This window comes from Ambystoma mexicanum, chromosome 6p (genome assembly GCF_040938575.1).
Source record: "Ambystoma mexicanum isolate Mex_15411 chromosome 6p, UKY_AmexF1_1, whole genome shotgun sequence".
In the NCBI taxonomy this organism is placed as follows: Eukaryota; Metazoa; Chordata; class Amphibia; order Caudata; family Ambystomatidae; genus Ambystoma; species Ambystoma mexicanum.
Window position 1 is genome coordinate 549,882,153 of NC_090935.1, and position 19,736 is coordinate 549,901,888.

Consider the following 19,736-nt stretch of genomic DNA (forward strand, 5'->3'; position numbering starts at 1 on the left):
CGAAACAAGCGCATACTGCAATGCGAGCAAGACTCTATGAAACAGGTGACAAGGCTGGCAAGATGCTGGCTTGGCTGAAAAGGAAGGAGCAGGGACGCAGTCATGTCCGAAGGCTCGACACAGGAGGGCCGAACGCAGGGGTGACGTATCAGGAAATAAGCCAAGGCTTTGCGGAATATTACGCTGAGCTGTACAGAAAACCCACGACACAGATGGACGTCACGATCATGGACCAAATTGACATCCCCACCTTAAATGAGACGCAACTGCAACTGCTGGAGAGGGAGATCACGGAAGATGAGATCCTAAGTGCCATGTCGGGCCTCCAAACCGGTAAATCCCCAGGACCTAACGGCTTCCCGGTTGAGTTATGACGAAAGGTGGGAACCAATGTGGTGGCCTCCCAACTACTCCGAATCAACATGTGCGAGAAAAGGGCATTCTCCCACCAGATCTGCGAGAAGCAACAATAATAGTGATACCCAAGCCGGACAAGCCCCCAGAAAGAGGCAGTTTATACAGGCCCATTTCACTCATCAATAGCGAGACCAAAATACTGGCGAAATTACTTGCAGACCATCTGCAACAGGTTATTCCTTCCCTGATACATCCGGACCAGTGCGACTTCATGCCACAGAGATCAACTCGCATGAACCTCTAGAGCCCACTAGCCCTTCTAGCAATTGTCTTTGAAAAGGCCTTTGATTCGGTGAGATGGGAGGCCATCTGGACCATAATGCACCGCATGGGCTTCGGTGAGAACTTCATGAAGTGGGTGCGCCTGTTGTACGAATCCCCGGTGGCCAGGACCAGAGTCAATGGCTGGCGTTCAGACCTCTTCAATCTGGGGAGGGGCACGAAACAGGGCTGCCCATTGTCGGCCCTGATTTTCGCAATCGCTATCGAACTACTGGCAATCCTCCTGCGAAACGCGCCAACCTCGGAAGGCTTCCGATGGTCTGAGACCTGGGAAGACAGAATATCCCTCCTAGGCGGATGACCTGCTCATCTATCTGAAGGACCCAAGCAACTCCTGCCCCAGAGTCATGCACCTGCTAGAACAATGAGGCATTCAGCGGATTACGTGTGAACTGGTCCAAATCCATCCTCTTCCCTATAGGAGACACCTTGATGGCAAACCTAGAGGCTGGCCCTTACCAGATTGAGAGGGAACAGTTCAAATATCTGGGGATACGTATCACAAAGCATCTTACTGAATACACAACCCTGAACCTCCCCCCCCCCCTTGTAACAAGATTTGCAGAAGATACTCGCCATTGGATCTCTTTGCCACGAACGCTGATGGGCAGAGCGGCCCTGTTCAAAATGATAGCTCTTCATAAATTCTTATATATCCTGCAAAACGCTCCATTATACATCCACCAGCGAGAATTCCACAAAATCGAGTGCATCCTTTGGAAATTGCTATGGGGAGGAGGACACCCACGAATTGATCTTGCCACGCTCCAAAGGTCTATCTGGGAAGGAGGGATTGAACTGCCCAGAATGCAGTCCTATTACCGGGCCAGCCAGATGGCAGTAGTAAATGATATGCTCCATGGGGACGGAAGCCTCCCACACATCAAAGGTCTTATCTGCAATGCCACAACCTGGCATGGAGGCCTGAACCGCAAACCAAAAACAGATATGGTAACGCATATAGTGAATATATGAGGAAATACATCGGTACTTAGGTTGGGGCGGGAAATTAACGCTTGCACAACCCCTATGGAACAACTGCAACATTCCCGAAATACGTAAATTGCCCAGATGGCCTGAATGGGTCCAGCGAGGAATCGCCAACATAGATGTGGTTCACTAGGACAACCTGGTACCATTCGAGACATTGCATTTGAAGTTCTCCCTCCCAGCCACATAAAGGTACCACTACATGCAGCTGAAACATGCTTGGACGACCCATCGACACACAACACAAGACATGCCGGAAAGCTCCCCATTAGAGCAAAACACAGTTGTGGACCGGAAGGTCACCTCTACCATGTACAATGTGATAACATCCTTTGCGACACCGGAACTAACCAGTTTGAAGACAAAGTAAGAACGAGATGTGGGTCCACTTCAACCAGAGGACTGGGTGGAGGCCCTGATGTACCCACGTGAAACAACCATTTCCTCAAGGCTAAGACTGGTCCAACTGAAGATCCTGCACCGCACCTACTAACCGAGAGTGGCCCTCTTCCTCTGGGGCAAATCCTCGGATGCACGATGCCTATGCTGCAAACGAAAAGAAGGTACCTTTTTCCATATTCGGTGGGAATGTAGTAAGATACAGCTGCTCTGGCAGAAATGCTGTGATAAACTGTCTAGCGTTAGGTGTTGCTGAAGACTGGATTCAGGATGGTAAGCCTTTTTCCTTAGGCCCAGGATCAGATGCAGAAGACACGATGAGCGTTCTGCTGCAGAGGATGCAGAATAACGCAAAGCAAGATTCATGCATCGGGTGTGGTTTAAATAGCCTCCTGTAGTGCTTAGGTGTCTCCTTCCACAGCCACGCCTAGGTAAGAAAAGAGTTCCTGCTTTCCAGAAGAGTTCCAGTGTTCTGAATCTAGGGAGTGGCTCCTGCCCCACCCAACAGGAAAAGTAGTTCCAAACAGAAGAGGATCAGAGGCTCAACTGGCAGGCAAGTAAGCAGCATTTACCTGCTGCAGCTAAGTCCACCCAAGCATTATGAGCCCGGCGCTTCCAGCGCTGGGACTGGGCATATTTATGAGCCTGGTGCCACTGGCGCCAGGACTGGGTCCAAAAGGTCCCAATTGGGACTGGTTGGCACTCGGAACCTGGGTTATGGATCTGCTTCCAAGGGAGTTGGGAAAACCCTGACCTTTTGGAAGCAGAGATCATGACAAGATCATCCAGACCCCCAAGACCTCAGTCCAAAGCCGACATGGCAATACTACAGGGCATGTTGGAGATACCACTGTCAGATGTGTGGAGTGAGCCTCACACGAGACTGGAGGAATTCACGTTCCACTCATCTGTTCACTCCTCCAGTACACATATAGACTATTGGTTAATCTCACCAGAACTGATCCCACGGGTGTGCGGCTGCTCCATCCTCCCGTGCACTTTATCCGACCACTCACCGGTTCTGGTCGAAATAAATATGGTTGACGCAGAACTAGCACCGCACATATGGTGGATGCCACCGGCTCTACTTTGGGATGAAACAATCATAGAACCCCTGAGAGCGGATCTCATTGAATTCTTTGAACACAACAAGGGCACTGTTGCCTCGATGGCCACAATATGGGAAACGTTCAAGGTCTGGACACGAGGGCACCTCCCATCAAGAACACTAAACACTATTAGAAATGAACTAAACCAATCAGAGGTCACCCTCTGGAAAATGCACATGCACGCAGGCCAGGCAACGACACCCTTAAGCCACTGCAGGAACAGCTGGACAAATGCAGAGAACTGGCTGAACGAGAAATAAAATACACAACACAACCGGCCAGAGCCAGACGATACGGGGAGGGAAACAAAGTCAGGAAGACACTGGTAAACTTAATTAAGGCTGAACACGGTATCAGGCCAATCGCGTCCATCATGGGGATAGATAGGACAGTCCACACAGAGCCTGATAAAATAAACAAAGTGTTCTTGGACTTCTACTCCAAATTATACAAGAATGTTGACCAAGTACTGATGCAAGAACTAGAGCAATATGTCTCCTCAATCCCACTTCCCAGATTAGAACATGCTGAGAGGGAAGCACTTGAAACCCCCTTTACGCTGGAAAAAATTGGTCAGGCAATTAAAGACCAGGCGGCTGGGAAAGCCCCAGGCCCTGACTGTCTTCCAGCAGACTTTTACAAAAGCTACTCAGCTGAACTATCCCTTAAATTATTACAGCTATGGGAAGAAGCCTTAGCGGCTGGCTCCCTCCGGGAAACTATGCGGGAGGCCATTATAACTGTCCTGCTTAAACCACACTAACCAACACAAGACCCCAAATCTTATTGCCCCCTTTCATTAATCAACACTGACACCAAAATATTCGCAAAAGCCATAGAGAACAGGCTGCTTCCACATATGAACAAACTGATACACAGTGATCAATAAAGGTTCATACCTACAAGATCCACTTCCCTTAATCTACGGTGACTCTTCGCGATATCACAAATAAACCCTGACACTGCAGCAGTAGCGGTATCACAAGATGCTGAAAAAGTATTTGACTCTGTCTCCTGGGGATATATGTATGCCATACTGAACCGTATGGGATTTGGTCCAGGCTTCCAAAGCTTCATGCGACTATTACATAATGATCCCAAAGCTAAAATAAGGACTAGCTGCACTGTCCCGTGCCTTCACCCTACACAGAGCTACGCGCCAGGGATGTCCCCTATCCCCTCTAATCTTTGCTCTCACGATAGAAGGCATGGCAGCACATCTATGCCACAAACTTTCATACCGGGGTATTCAGATCCAGGGCCCTCCCCAGCTCATCTCGCTATATGCACATGACACCTTATTGTACCTACAAGACCCAGAAAAAAATCTGACACTGGTTATGCAAGACTTAACCGAGTTTGCCAAATTCTCGGGCTACAAAATCAACCAAACAAAGTCTGAAATTATCCCCTTGACACCAAACGCCACAAGATCAATCGGCACAGCACAATTCCGCTTGTCACCAAAGTCAGCTCATTACCTAGGCATAGTGATAGCTACCAATAGAAATACTTTGAGGCCAATTGCGAGCCCTACATTACACAGCTAGAGACCAAGGTTACCCTTTGGAACAAACTTCCAATATCATTATATGGAATCACCCTACTTAAGATGGTGGTGGTCCCCAAATTACTACAACTATTTAGTAATATCCCTATATGGCCGTGTAAAGCATTCTTTGAGAAACTGCAAAGATTGGCCTCCAACTTTGTATGGGCTTTGGGGTACAGTCGGACAGAACTGTGCCAAATTAAGTGAGAGATACACTGGTGGACTGGCCGCACCGGACTACCACGCGGCAGAAGCCCACTTTGCCAAATACTGGTTTCATGATACGAAGTGTACGCCCACATACAGGCAGAGAAGTTTTCTGCTGCACCCGCGGACATACGGTCCATGGTGTTCACTGAGAGCCACGGAAATTTGGGCGGGATAGATTTGGTTGCCTGCACGACTAGGTCATGGGCGGCACTTTATCTCAGGGTGTGCTGCACAAATCCTTACTGGGCTCCCTCCCCATTATAGCACTAACCAGACATCGCCCCCACTTTGGCCACCATGATGCAAAGGAAATGGGATCCTGGGAAAGTCCTGACGCTGGGGGACCCGTTTCCTGACGGGGAATTCTTAAAATTGGACGAAGCTCAAAGGAGATTCAGCCTGGGGCTCACAGTGTCTCTACAATACTGTCGCCTAAAGGCAACTCTCAAACACAAATGGCCATTGTTCCCCGCAGAACCACCCCCCACCCATTCATACTAGATATAATGGGCCAAAACAGGTTTGGGGGGAAATCTCTAAAATATACAGTACGGTCCAGTCCCACACCAACTCCCAGAACACAATGAAATCCAAATGGGAAAGGGACTTGGACGTAACAATTGAAGACACAGTGGACCAGGTACTGCCAACACACCAGAGCCATATCCCTGAACCACAACTTTAGGCTAGTCCAAATCAAAATTCTGAACCACCTGCACATCACCCTGGGGAAAATCACCAGATTTGACTGCTCTAAACCATCTTTGTGCCCCAAATGCAAGCTTCCAGAAGCCAACTCCCTCCATATATACTGGGAATGTCCACCTACTCGACAGTTCTGGGAGGAAGTGGCCTCCAACCTCCGCAACATCCTCAGAGTTCCAATACCCGCCACACCCCTGAAATACCTCCTAGAAGATATTTGAAAGCTCCCATCAAGACACGTAGACTTTTCTCAGTCGCAACCGCAGTAACATTCTCAGAAACTGGAAGTTGAAGTCGGCACCCACAATTCACACATGGTTTCGGGACTTGATCAAGGTTTACAAATGTGAAGAAAGCAATGCAAGGGGAATAACACCTGTGAGCAGCCCTAAAGACATATAGGCCCTGCTCAGGCTATACCTGAACACAGGTCCTTTAGACTCCGAGCCGGAGGATTGCCCAGAAAACCCCTGAATAAACCCACAACCCTCAATCCGATCGCAGAACTATGGCTTAACTTGTTATATGCAATGTATGATACCGTTTGCAAATTGATGTTACTGTAATGAGTCAGTCCGCGAAAAATAAAGTTTTTAAAAAATAATACTCCTAGCATTCTGAAAAGAATTGCATTGAGGCTTCTGACTCTAAGTGCCCTAGGCCCCCTCTTTTCTAGATTTTGAAGGACTTTCTAGTGTAGTGGCTTATTTTATAACACTGTGTATAGTGTTTGATACCTTTCTTTCCTAGGTATTCTCGAATTTGTTTCTCAATTGCCTTGTTTTTTATTCACTTGCTTTTTTACACTGCAGTTGTAATATTGTTTTAACTGTGTACAAAAGTAATGTTACTGCTCTGTAGCCAGTGCACCTCAAAAGTGAATGTTTTAATAATGGTAGTGCATGTCTAATGTTAATTGCCTGTGGTTTGTAATAGTTTTTCCAAGGCCTAAATAAACAATTGTATTTTTATACATTTTACCAAAATGTTATTGCGACTGCTCTGTGTATGCTTGCCCCTCACAACTTGCACCCGCCTTATTCTAGGCCTTGCTGCTCAGTCGCACTTCCCAGATAGTTTGCCAAGACATTAGTGTGTTTCCCTGTTCAACCGAATAGGGTGGCCTATTAGAATCTGTCCACAGGGCTAATTTAGAAAATTAATCTTAACAGGGGAATTGAGGTGGTCTCCAAGGGATGCAGATGGCCCCCAGCCACTATCTACCAGCTCCTGGTAAGGTTGAGGCCCACTGCTCTGTCACTCTTATTGGTAATGTTTTCACTAGAGGGCTTATTAATAACCTCCAGAGCAGCTGTTCAGAAAGGTAGTGGATGTGGAAGACTGCATCAAATTCAAAGTGGCATATTTGATGTTTAAATGGGTCAGCCCCAGACTACGTGAGTAGCAATTTGATACTGCCAATCAACAAGGTTGCTTCGATCAAAAGACCAGCTGCTGCCAACAGTTCCTCGATCAGCATGTGTCTCTAGAGGAGACAGAAGATTTGTATTCTTTGGCCTTAAACTCTGGAATAGTATTTCTAGAGAGATCAAAGCCTGTGAGACACTTCTGCAGTTTCCAAGGGTTGTTCTGGGTTACTGAGATCCAAAAACCTGAAATTAGGCGCTGGACAGTGGCTCCTTAGTATCCAATGAGTATCAATTTCCACACACGTTAGGTGTTTGCAACATTTGTTGATTTATTTTTCCTTCAGTAATTCACATTGGTTGTCACTCTTGTGACCAACGTATTCTTTGCTAAAACTTCATATGTGGTACAGAGTATGATATACTTTTATTCCATTGGTGCCGACACGTGTTTAAACCTTTGAGGTCTTTCAAGGCTGCATATTAGTGACTTGAGTGACAGTGTGCATGGTGAGTGGTGATAGAGGAACATTCATAATTATTACATTACAGCCCATAATTGGTTGTCCGTATTTGACGGCGAGACCATAGTTCATAAACAAAGTTAATAGTCCCGTGAGATTTGTCAGGTGTGACATATTCACATATTAACAATGCATTTGTGTGTATGTTAATTGGTCACATGGGTTAAATTACCATTGCATTTTACCATTGTCAGTCAGTTATAGTCAAAATACAACAGGGACATTATTTTTGGATTAGTTTAGGGAGGTAAAATGAGAGAGAAAAAGAGAAATTGCTCTTTAGTTGGCTTGTTTGTTGGTCTAATTAAGATTTGCGTAAGCTTATGAGGTTGGTTGAGTAAAGCTTACCAAATGTAGAGTTAGTGTGTTCCCGGATAGTTGGAATTGAAATAAGTTCAGCAATGGTAGAGGGGTAATAATGCAATGAAACAATAACAATTGTATAATATGACTATAACGGACTGACAATGGTAAAATGCAATGGCAATTTAACCCATGTGACCAATTAACATGCATGCAAATGCATTGCTAAAATGTGAATTTTCACACCCGACAAATGTCACAGGACTATTAACATTGTTTATGAACTTGTCAACTATGGTCTTGCCGTCAAATACTGACAACCAATTATGGGCTTTAATGTAATAATTATGAATGTTCCTCTATCACCACTCACCATGCACACTGTCACTCAAGTCACTAATATGCAGCCTTGAGAAAGACCTCAAAGGTTTAAACACGTGTCGGCACTAATGGAATAAAAGTATATCACATACTTTGTACCACATATGAAGTTTTAGCAAAGAATATGTTGGTCACAAGAGTGACAACCAATGTGTGAATTACTGAAGGAAGAATAAATCAGCAAATGTTGCAAACACCTAACGTGTGTGGAAATTGATACTCATTGGATACTAAGGAAACGCTGTCCAGCGCCTAATTTCAGGTTTTTGGATCTCAGTAACCCAGAACAACCCTTGGAAACATTGGGACCTTGGGAGCTTGGTCCCTCTGAGATCCACCTGTCAGGCGGCAAGCAACGTAAAGAAGATGGCAACACACACACTAGTGCAAAACCCACAGTCCTAACAAGGTCTCACACCACTTTAACTTCTGCAGTTTCACAAGGCTCTCAACACCTTACTGTTCAAATAGTAGATGTGTGGTCTCAAATTGATTTATCGCTGCGCTTCTTTTTATGCTACTTGGTTAATGGTTATTGGAAACCAGCTGCGCTTTTATACAGTAAAGTCTGTCTGGAGCACGTTATAAATGCTAAAAATCTAAAATGTAATAATGGCAAACTTTAGGTTGGCCTCCATTTAATTTCATTTTACTACATCCTATTTTTTCCACTTGATCGTTGATTAACTAGACGTGAAGGGTAGCGAACCCATGTCCTGCTTCTTATAAGGTTGGCTCCATTGTTGGAATATTGGCCGTGTGGTGATGTTTAAATTGTGCTTGTTTGCAGGTGCCCAAAAACAGTGGAAAACTTCTGCGTTCACAGTCGGAATGGTTATTACAATGGCCACACGTTTCATCGCATCATCAAGGTATTTGGCAAATTATTATATTTGTAACATGCATGAACCTAGGGTATGCAGGACACCAGTATATTGTGTTTTTTAGTTAATACTTAAAGTGCATTCCAACAGTACAAGTTGAATGATTTTCCCACTATTAACACGTTTTGTATTATCACATTCTTCACCACAGATAGTTGCTATATAGTATTACTTAAATTAGGCATTGCTCTTCAAGAAGAAACAGTTATATTTCCTTTTGCTTTGCATATGATGTCTGCTATGTCCTGAGGCAATAGAAGTCAAGGTGACACGTTAATTTTCCCCGCTTGATTTAAAAAAAAAAAAAAAAAAAAAAAAAAAAAAACCCTCTGTGACTGGCTGTTAGGGAGAATTCTCAAAAATGTGCTAATTCACTCTACCTTAGAGAAAGACCCCCCAGCAACTTTGCTGTATTTCAAGTTGTTGATTTTTTTACTTGGAGAGAACGAGATGCTTTTTCCCACGCTCTTGTATATTTTAATGTGATTTGGTACACTGTTTCTCTTTTGGTTGTGGAGTCTGACAAACTCCATAGGCATCATCTTTTACATTGTGTCACACAGCACCTTCAGTGCAGTGATACAGGGAAGTCTTTCATATTTCCCCAGGTTTAAATGCCTTCTCTGGGATAAACTAATGTTTCCCAGAGCAGTAAAGTGAAATTGACTTTACTTACATATGTAACTTTCTAGACCCAGCACACACTGTTATAATAGGGTGCTGGAGGGGTTACCTAGTATCTCCTTTGTCTAGCTTCTAATGTAACATTTTTTATGTTACCCTTTCCTCACTGAATGGCTGGTGGCAGTGGTTTACGTTCAACTACCATGGTGTTTATTTACAGTGGGCTGCGTTCGCAGCTGCAGTAAAGCACCCAAGGGTGCCATTTTTGTAAAAATGGCCCTGGTCTTCTTTTTTCGCCATTTCTTTCTGGAAAGGTCCTTGAGATTTACTCTGCGCACCAAACCAGGTTTGGTCCCATTGTTTGCTTTGCCTTTGGCGGGATTCACGAGTGAAGCCTGCCTCTGGCTCCAGGGTGTCTGGGGGTGGGCAGTGTTGGGTAAGATTTGCACAGAACTAGTAAATCTTCCTTTCCTGTTTCAACCCCAGAACATTTTGCTTTATTAGTGGGTTATTTTTCATTAATACCTCAGTGGGAACCTTTTTCCACACTCACATAATCTTTAACTTTTTTTATGGGAGTCATTTTTAAGACTCTCCATAGTGTCTTTTTAAAGTTATCATCTTTAACAACGTATTGGCAATAAGTGCGAGTTGTTGCTGGGGTGCCCTAGAGGCTCCCATTTTAACTTTCTTGTGCTAACCTTGAGTGAACTACAGTTCCCAAGGGTAGAAATTATCTTTGGATCCAGTTTACATTTTATTTAGTGAAACCAGCACACCCCACCTTATGTGGAGTGCTGGGGAGAGGCAATGTATCCCCTTTCACACTAAAACTGTAACAATTCTGTTAACAGTGACAAGCTTACATTCAATGGCTAGTGGCAGGGATACCTTGTATTTGGTGCACCTTTACCGCGGGCTGTGTTCACAGCTGCAGTAAAGGGACCCAAGGGTGCCATTTTTACCAAAATGGCCCTTGTCTTCTTTTTTCGTCATTTTAGAGTTTCTTGTCATTTTTTGTTCCTTTCCCTAACCTCCAGGGCAGGAAATTACTTTGTGTGATTTTTGTCTTCTGCTGGAATTCCCTGGACTACCCGCCCAGGCTCCAGTCGGTCTGTGAGAGCAGGAAGTGAGGGAGGAGTCCAAAACTCCCCAGCCCTTTGTCTTACGCCTTGCTTGAATGGGAACAAATCCCAGTGGGGGGGCTAGCTGTTTTGATTGGACAACCAGACCGCCCCTTCTTGTAAAATGCGGGGAGAGAATGCAGAGGTTGTGCTGTAATTCCTGATAAATATTGCGAAACTGGAAGCTGAAATATGTCGACCACTGGAACTTAAACCGAAGAGGAAGATAAAGGAAAAGTGGCTGAGACGATTTCCAACAACCGGAGAGCCTGCTGTGTAACCGCAGCCTGCTGTAGCTCTATATTCCAATCGACCTGGGGACTCTGAAAACGACGACCCCGACCCAGAAACTGGGGAGACCCACTAGACTCGAGAAGACCTACACTTTGAGCCATCCCACGCATTGCTGCGACCTTGCGTTGTTTCAATACCCCAATACCCTGGGACCTCAAGCCATCGTGCGGTGCACAGTCTGCCGAATCTCTGAAATATCGTGGGCATCGATTTGTGTCTCCAGAGACACAAATCGAGTCTGAAAAGTCCCTTCACCAGAGTGCTGGACCTTTAAAACGACGAGAATTCAACCGCGATTTTCTGTCTTCTATGCTCCTTAAAAAGGCACCAAATCCTCAGACACGCATTCCGCCGCGAGGGAATCCTTGCTTGGAGCCTTCTTCATCGGTTCCTGCTGCAAAGTCCCTTCTGAGGTCTTGTTTTCAGTCTCCATGACAAGGTACCCATTGACAGGGTATTTGGCTGCAGACCCTGAAGTTCTCCTGCTGCAAAAGCTTCTCCAATTCTGAGGTACTGTGTTGGCTTGGGTATGTACTTACCTTAAGCCCATTAGGATTTCTGTGTAGCTAAGTGGTGTTTTCCGTGATTGGGCGGTCCCTCATCCAGTACACCCAGTCCCACTGCTAGAATCTTGCTAGGGTGTCTTCTTTAAAGCCCCTGAACCCTCTTCTAACTCTAAAGTGAAGTACTTACCTGTTTGCCCAGTTTTCCTAAGGAACTCTGACTTTTGCTACTAAAGAACCTATTCTGACCCTGCCTGTTGGTGACTAGTCCTAGTGAACCCCCCACCCCCTTCTGCCACTGAGAACACTCATGCTCCAAGAATAAGGGAAAGACTGTCAAGGGATTGGGACTTCTGCCTAGAAAAGAAAATAAGTGTTTTAAAAGCTACTTACTTGTAAAGAGTTGGTTGGTAACTGTAATTCTAAGTGAACAGTTACAAAAGTTCTTACTGATCTTGAATGTGTGATGCACTATTCTTAAAAGTATGGTTAACATCTTTCTTCTTTAGCCACTGTTTTGCCAGCCTAATAGTAAGTAGATGTGAAGGTATTTTACTGTACTGTGATTAGGTTGTGCCTCTTCCCAAAAGTAAAGTGTTGGTATCACCAGATTAGTCCCTTGAGGATAATTGTATGAGTGTCCCCCAACTGGCTCTTGCTTCCCCTGCCTTGCTGCTAGCCTGTCCTTAATAAATCTGCATTAGGTTGTTGCCTACCTAGAATAACTATTCAGTAAAGTGTAACATTGGGTTTTATTTTCCCCCTCCATTGTGAGGTTAAACAAAGTATGTGGGTTTTACTTACCTTGTGTTAGCTGTGTGCCATCCAAAATAAATTGAGTTACTGCTTACCTGAATCTGGGGTTCCCCGATTTCAAAAGCACCTGTAATTGCATATTATATCTTTAGGTTTTACTCACCTAGTAGAACTGTGTTAAGACAAAAGTAGTTATAGGTTTTTACTGCACCTAGAATAAGTGTTTCACTATTCACCAAAAGCATATTGTCCAGTTGACTGATTAAGTGATTTGTACTGTGAATCATTATACAACTGGAAGGGTCTCCTGCCCTTGTATTGCTGAATGTAATTGAAAAAAGTAACCATTGGTTTTTACTCCCCAAGAATAGGCTTGACCTATACTGAATGTGTATGAAAAAGTTTTGACTTCCCTAGAACTACTTTTGGGTACTTCAAATAAGGTCTATACTTGGGTCTGTGTACTTTCAAGTATAGTGTTGTGTTTTTATATTGTGATTTCTAATGTGTTAGTACTTACCCCTAGATTTATCTGGGCCTACCTGTATTTAAATAAAAACTTTATTTTTACATACATAGTGTTTCTTTGGATCATTTGTATGACAATTTCACTTGTACTGATGCTACAGCCCTCTCTCCCTCCTAAGATAAGACTGGCTGCTCTGTCTATGCTACCATATACTCAGGTGGTACAGACTTATACTATTAGTGGAGTCTTGTACTGCCTCAGTTGAATGGTTTTACTAAGCCCTTAGTTGGACTTCAGAAAAACTGTATTAACATGCAGAAAGTAAGGGAGGTGCCCGAAACTCCCTGTGCTTGGTCTCATAGGAGACATGAATGCACTTATAGGTGATTGGCCGGCTGGCTGTCCGGCAAGGACAGCCACCCTCCTGGGTGACTGACAGCTAGGCTGGAATGGATGGGGAAAAAACTGCATAAAAGGTGAAGCTGGCGGACTCGACCAATGGACGAAGGAATCAGAAGAAGAACTTGGAAGAAACGCCTGCTGCAACTCCTGGACCGTTGGTTTGCCCGGTGAAGCCCTGCTGCTGTGCTCAAGCTCCAAATTCGTCTGGACTAGAGAAGCCCTGCAAGGACGAGTTGGTGGGACCAACCAGCTCCAAAGTAATCCACCTGGACATCATCTCGAAGCTGGTTGTATTTCCACTGCAGTTGCTGCTGGAACCAAAGAGCCAGGGAGAGGAACACCAGATCGTGCGTTTTAAGTTGGCCAAGAGCTCCAGAAAGATTCTCTGGACTCCCAGGAAGCAGGACTGACCGAGCCTGAGCCACCTCAACAGAGTGCTGGACCCCAGATGCAAGGAAAGCCCATGCTATTTGCTGAGGCACAAGGAGCTGAAACCGCAAAGTGCTACTCAATAGAAGTTGGTCCTTTTCTGTCGCCGACCATCCACTTGCAGTGCAGGAATCCTCCAGATGTCCTCCCACTTGTCCCGACGACTGAGGCCTGTTGGGCAAAGTTTGAATGCAGTACCCCCTGGGAACACTACAAGCAACTATGACTACAAGGTGTAAGCAAACCAACCTTAAGTCTGTACCACACAGTTTTTGGTAGCGAGCTGAGCAAGCCAGGCTTATCTCAAGAGGGAATGTGAGCTTGTAATGAGGTTACACAGAGGTCTACAATTGCAAGTATTCAAATAGACTCAAGGTTTCTTGGTAAAACACTTATTAATTTATTACAAAGTCATTTAGAAAACATTCACTAAAAGGAGGCAATCAATATCGCACAAAAATATCCTACAATACTTCGAGATGAACTTGGCGATTCAGACCTGCAGCAGGGCTCCACCGGGCAAACCAACGGCCCAGTAGTTGCAGCAGCTGTCCTCTTCCAGCTAGTCTTCGGTTCTTTCGTTCCAGTGGTCGACTGTCTTCCAAGCCAAGAGAATCGCCTTTTAAACAGTTTTCTCCCATTCATTCCAGCCTAGCTGCCACTCACCCAGCAGGTTGGCTGTCCTTGCCTGACAGCCAGCCAATCACGCCAGAGTGCATTGGGGTCTCCTAGGAGACTAAGCACAGGGCGTTTCGGGCACCTCCCTCACTTCCTTGTCACCCCAGACACTCAGGCGCCAGAGGCGGTCTTCAGTCCTGAAGCCTGCCAAAGGCATAGAAACAAAGGGACCAAACCTAGTTTGGCATGCAGAGACCAACTCTAATAGGACCTTTCCAAAAAGAAATGGTAAAAAAAGAAGACCGGGGCCCATTTAAACAAAGGAGGCTCAGACGCCATCTAGAAGAACATGGCTCCTGTGATTTTAAGCTACCGGTGTTCGCGGTCGGGAAAAATCATGATAGTTCATTGTAAAACCACTGCCACCAGCCATTTAAATAGGAAAGGGTAGCATTTGACTGCTACATGAGTTTCTTGACACAGTGGATACTAGGTAACCCCTCCAGCACTCTATTGTAATATTGTGTGTTCTGGGTCTAGGAATTTAAAAAGACTAGTAAAGTAAATGTAACTTTACATTCTCTGGGAAACAGTAGTTTATCCCAGGGAAGGTATTTAAACCTTGGGATAGCCTAGAAAGGCTTTCCTGTGTTACTGCACTGAGGGTGCTGTGTAACGCACCTGAAAAGATGATGCCTATGGAGTTATCTAAAACTCCTTAATCAAAGAACAGAAGAGTAAAACGCACATCAAAATACATGAGTGGGGAAAAAAAGGCTTGCACTCTCTCCAGGTAAAAAAAATCAAGTTCTCAAAATCCAGCAAAGTTGCTGGGGGTCTCCAGGCTGAAGGGAATTAGCACATTTATGAGAATTCTCCCTAACAGGCTTCTTACATTGTGAGATTATTATCTTGATCACACTGAACCCAAGCAACAACAACACGATCAGGACTCCTTGAACATGTCTGCCATCCATTGTGGAATCCAAGAAAAGAGTGATCCAAACCAGCCTTCATCAGCAATGTCTTCTACTTCGTCTATCATCTGACCATGGAGCTTTGACAGCATGTCTATGGCTTCGGTCAAGATACCTTTCTCGTCTTCATGAGAAGGGATAAATGTGCAACATGATTGTCCCATTTTTGCACAAACCCCTCCATCCATTGCTGTAGTCATGTCCAGGACATATCTGTTCTGAAGAGTCATCGGTTTTATGGCTCTCATCTCTTCTCTGATAGCATTGAATCCGGTGTCCAGACAAGTGGTCGACTGTAAATTGGTCGAAAGACAAATGGTCGATGTAATTTGGTCAAAAACCAAATGGTGGAATTTTTTTTATTTATATATATATTTTTTTGGTTTTCGTTTAGGGAAAAAATGGGGTTGGGGGGAAAAAATAATTTAAAAAAACAAATTCGACCATTTGGTTTTTGACCAAATTGGTTCGACCATTTGTCCAGTCGACCAATTTTTTTCGACCAAATGTCTGGTAACCATTGAATCCCTTTATAGTTGTGTTTAATTGTCTGCAGCAATTCCCATCTGGTGATTTGAAGCCATTTTGTATTTGATTTGTTCCAACCTTGATTCTCAGCATGAAGCTCAATGTGAACACTGACGAGGTCTGGCTGAACAGACTGTGTTCATAAGGAATAGAGTCAAAAGCTTCTATTGATTTGGCTGAGAAATAGTTCTCCATCTTCATCCTCTTAATCGCTTCTAAGTGATCCGACCGTGGCTGATTTTGCCACGGCAGGAAATGTTGGCATGAGAAAGGTGCGAACCACCAAAGGTTTGCACCTTTCTCATGCGAACACACGTACATACTGCGGGGGCTGCAGGGGTTTCCCCCGCAACCTCCACTCACTATACTGTGAAGTATAGTGAGCAGGGTGTTGCGGGGGACACCCCCGAAGCCCCTGTTTTTTATTCCTGTTTTTTTTGTGTGTGGGTGTGCTGCAGGGGTGTGGGACACCCTTGCAGCCCCCGCTTTATTTTTTTTACTTGCCTGCAATGCTACCACCATACCACAAAAGGTTCAAACTTTTGGTGTTCGAACCTTTGGTGGTAGCATTTTTAGAACCTTTGGTCCTTGCGACAATTTATAGTCGGTCAAAAAGTGCAAATCCCTCTATCAGCTCCACAAATCTCTTCTCCATCAGGTGAGCATCTGCTTTTGGAAAACTGTTGAGGATTAGATAACTCTTTGGAATCGCTAATGCTGGGACATGGACATTTACCAATATGCATATCCCTCCCCAATCCATGGGTAACTTCATGTATGCCTTGGATCTACAAGCCCAATAATGATCCATGATTACTGCTGTCCCAATTTTCATTCCTGATGCTTCGAATACTCTCCCATAATTCTAATTCTCTCCAACATTTCTTGTACCATTGTTTCCAAAACACAGCTTTGCACACTCCAAAGGCACCATCTTCGACTCATGCCAGTAGCTTAGCAAGTTTCGACCATAGAGGCTTGCACAACATCTGTGCATTCTCAATAGTTAGTAGTGACCCATTATCACCCAGTCTCTGCAGATCACTACACCTTCTGCCCAGCCATCTGGTGATAGCGCAGCTCCCCAAATCTGCATCTGGCCTTGCATCGACAAATATCTTCTGCAGTTTTTCCTGGAACTTCCAGTTTTTTATTTATTTTCCATCTGATTCCAGCTCCTTTTACCCCAGGTTTTTCGTATCTGGGCACATGATTCTTAGTATGGGCTCTGTTTCTTGTGTTTGTATCTTAGATATGGTCATCTTCATCCAGATCTGTCCATTCAGTTGCCCATTTGAGGTAGGCTGTTCGACCCATGGACTGGCCTCTCGTAGCACAGAATGCTAGATGTAATATGCAGTGTGCAGTCAGAACATCTATTTCAATGGCTATAAAGATCTTGGATTTCCCCATGCTGTATGGCAGGAGTGCACATACGAAGCATTCCTCCTCCGAAGTTCTTCTTCTCCAGCATGGGGTCTGGCATGGATTCACATGCTCATGAATATTCCCCGTCGTCAGGCTGGGAATCCTCGGTAAAGAAAAAACCAGTATCAGTTTCGTTTCTGATCTGTCTTTCGTAGTAATAACCAATCACTGGTCTCTGCGTCATACTGACCACAGCCAATGACTGCCCTCTACCTAAGCACCGCCTCTGGCAGCCATCTTCAGATTTTTACCGCACGTTCATGTGTTGGGATCCTCGTGCTATTGCTCTCGAGCGTTAGTGCTATTTTTCGCGCTTTTTCACAAAAACTTCGATTCTTTCGGTCAAAAGAGCCTCAAGCTCCACCGATCCTACATCCGATCAACGGGGACCCGTGTCGGATTCATCTGTGCCCCTCAAGGGTGAAGATTTCGTCGAGCTACACTTCGGAGGACTCCAGAAGCTTCTCAGGCCCGGTCTCGGAGATGGCCCAGGAGAAGGGAAGCTCGACGCCCGGAAAGCTGTTCAGGGTCTGCCCTGGATGCCAGCTGCAGAACGTCTTTAAGGAGGACGAACACTCTTTCTGCCTTTACTGCCTTCATGAGGACAAGACGCACGTGGAGAAGGACTGTGCGTTTTGCGGCAACATGTCGGAACGGACCATGAAGGACCGCCATCAACGTCTCGCCAACTGGCTGGAGGGTAAGAGCCCGTCTGGCGAGAAGAAGAAGAAATCCGAGCGGTCTTCTAAGACCTTTGAGGGCGCCCCGGCGACGGGGGCCCAACATAAGGCCAAGCACCGCGAGTCCGCTGGCACCGGGAGCGCCGAACGGTCGGGCTCTACGGGCGCCAGGCAGGGCGCACCCTCCCCGGCACCATCAACCACGAGCCAACGCTCTGGGTCGGGTAAGAGGAAGGCCGAGCACCCGGCGAAGCTCCTGGAGAGGCCCCGGTCGAGCTCTAAGGCAGAGGAGGAGCGTGGCAGTGCCCCCTCCCTCAAGGATAAGGCAGTGAGCGCACCTAAGGTGGTGAAGGCCTTGATCCATCCGACCAAGCCCTCTATCGAAACGGTCGCGGCGGCCCTGGCTCAGCCTGTGGTGGCTGCACCAGTGGTGGCGACTTCAGGGCCCAGAATCTCCCTGCCTCCTCGGAGGGAGTCTTCTTTTGTGCCCATCGATAGGACCCCCGTGAAACCCTCCGTGGGGAAGAAGAAGGGGGGGCAGGGCGTCGTCGTAGATTCGGCCTCAACCTCAGAAGAGGAGCTGATCGAGGTCTTAAGCCACGGCCTAGGCGTGGAAGAAGGCCAGCCCGTCGGAATGGACCCCGACGCAGGTGACGACGACGACATCGTCGAGGATACCGACGGGGCCCCTGCTCGCCCGTCGGACTCCCCTCTGCCAGCGCCGCAAGACAACTCGGCGGCCATTTTGTTGGCCATACAGTCCTTATGCTCCGAGATAAGGACGAGGCTACCGTTACCGACGGAGGAACCTCTCCCGTCGGGGGATCCAGAACCGGGACCTTCTGGTGTTCCCCCTACCAAGAAAAGAAGGATCCATCCACCACCTCCTTTTCAACCGTCGCGCCCCGTCCAGCCCTCCTCCCCGTCCACCCGAGGGGATGATACGGGGACTGACACGGCAGCGACGGGTACGGACGACGAGGCATACGACGAGGATTTTCCGTCGTCGCCTCCCACCAGGGCTTCTCCGCCCGACGAGATCGGATCTTTCCACTCCATGATCTCCAGGGCTTCCGAGCTTTTCCAACTCTGCCCTGAGGAGAAGAAAAAGGAAGGCTTCCTTTATCAGCGGCGCGAGGCCAAGAGGAAGACGGTCCTCGCAGTGCCTTTGTTGGACGACATTTGGGATGAGGGCCTTTCCCTCCTCAAGAACCCTTCCACGACGCCAGCTAGAAGAGACCGGTACGAGAAGAAGTACCGGGTCCCGGACACGGCCCCCCTATGCCTCCGGGCGCAGCCTACCCCGGATTCCGTCGTCTCCGCGGCAGCCAGGAAGAAAGCGGGGGGGGCCTCCACATCGACTTCCCCGCCGGACAGCGAGGGAAAGAAATTGGATGCTATGGGACGTAGAGTCATCTCGTCGGCAGCGACGACGATTAAAGCGGCCAACGCCTTGGCTATCGTGGCCCGCTACGACAGGGAGCTCTGGTACAAGATAGCTCCCCTGCTGGATTTTCTGCCGGACGACAAGAGGGCGGAGGCCCTGGAGATCCTGCAGGAAGGTGAGGTGGCCTCGGACCACGCCATCACCGTGGCGACGGACATCGCCGACACTGGGTTCCGCCAGCTGGGCAACGGCGTTTGCCTTCGACGTCGTGGATGGCTCAAAGCTACGGACTTCCGGCAGGACGTCCAGACCAGAGTCCTGGACATGCCCTTCGACGGGAACAACCTGTTTGGGAAGACAGTGGATGATTCCCTTCAGGCCATCAAGGCGGATA

At 46.6% G+C, this 19,736-nt stretch overlaps 1 protein-coding gene across 1 annotated transcript in view; it reads left to right on the top strand.

Moving 5' to 3' along the window:
• Positions 1 to 19,736, top strand: part of PPWD1 (peptidylprolyl isomerase domain and WD repeat containing 1) — a 537,697-nt gene that overhangs the window by 390,645 nt on the left and 127,316 nt on the right. Inside the window, exon 9 of the mRNA XM_069627352.1 lies at positions 9,030 to 9,111. Within this exon, the coding sequence (XP_069483453.1) occupies positions 9,030 to 9,111 (82 nt within the window). The remainder of the gene's footprint in view (positions 1 to 9,029; positions 9,112 to 19,736) is intronic.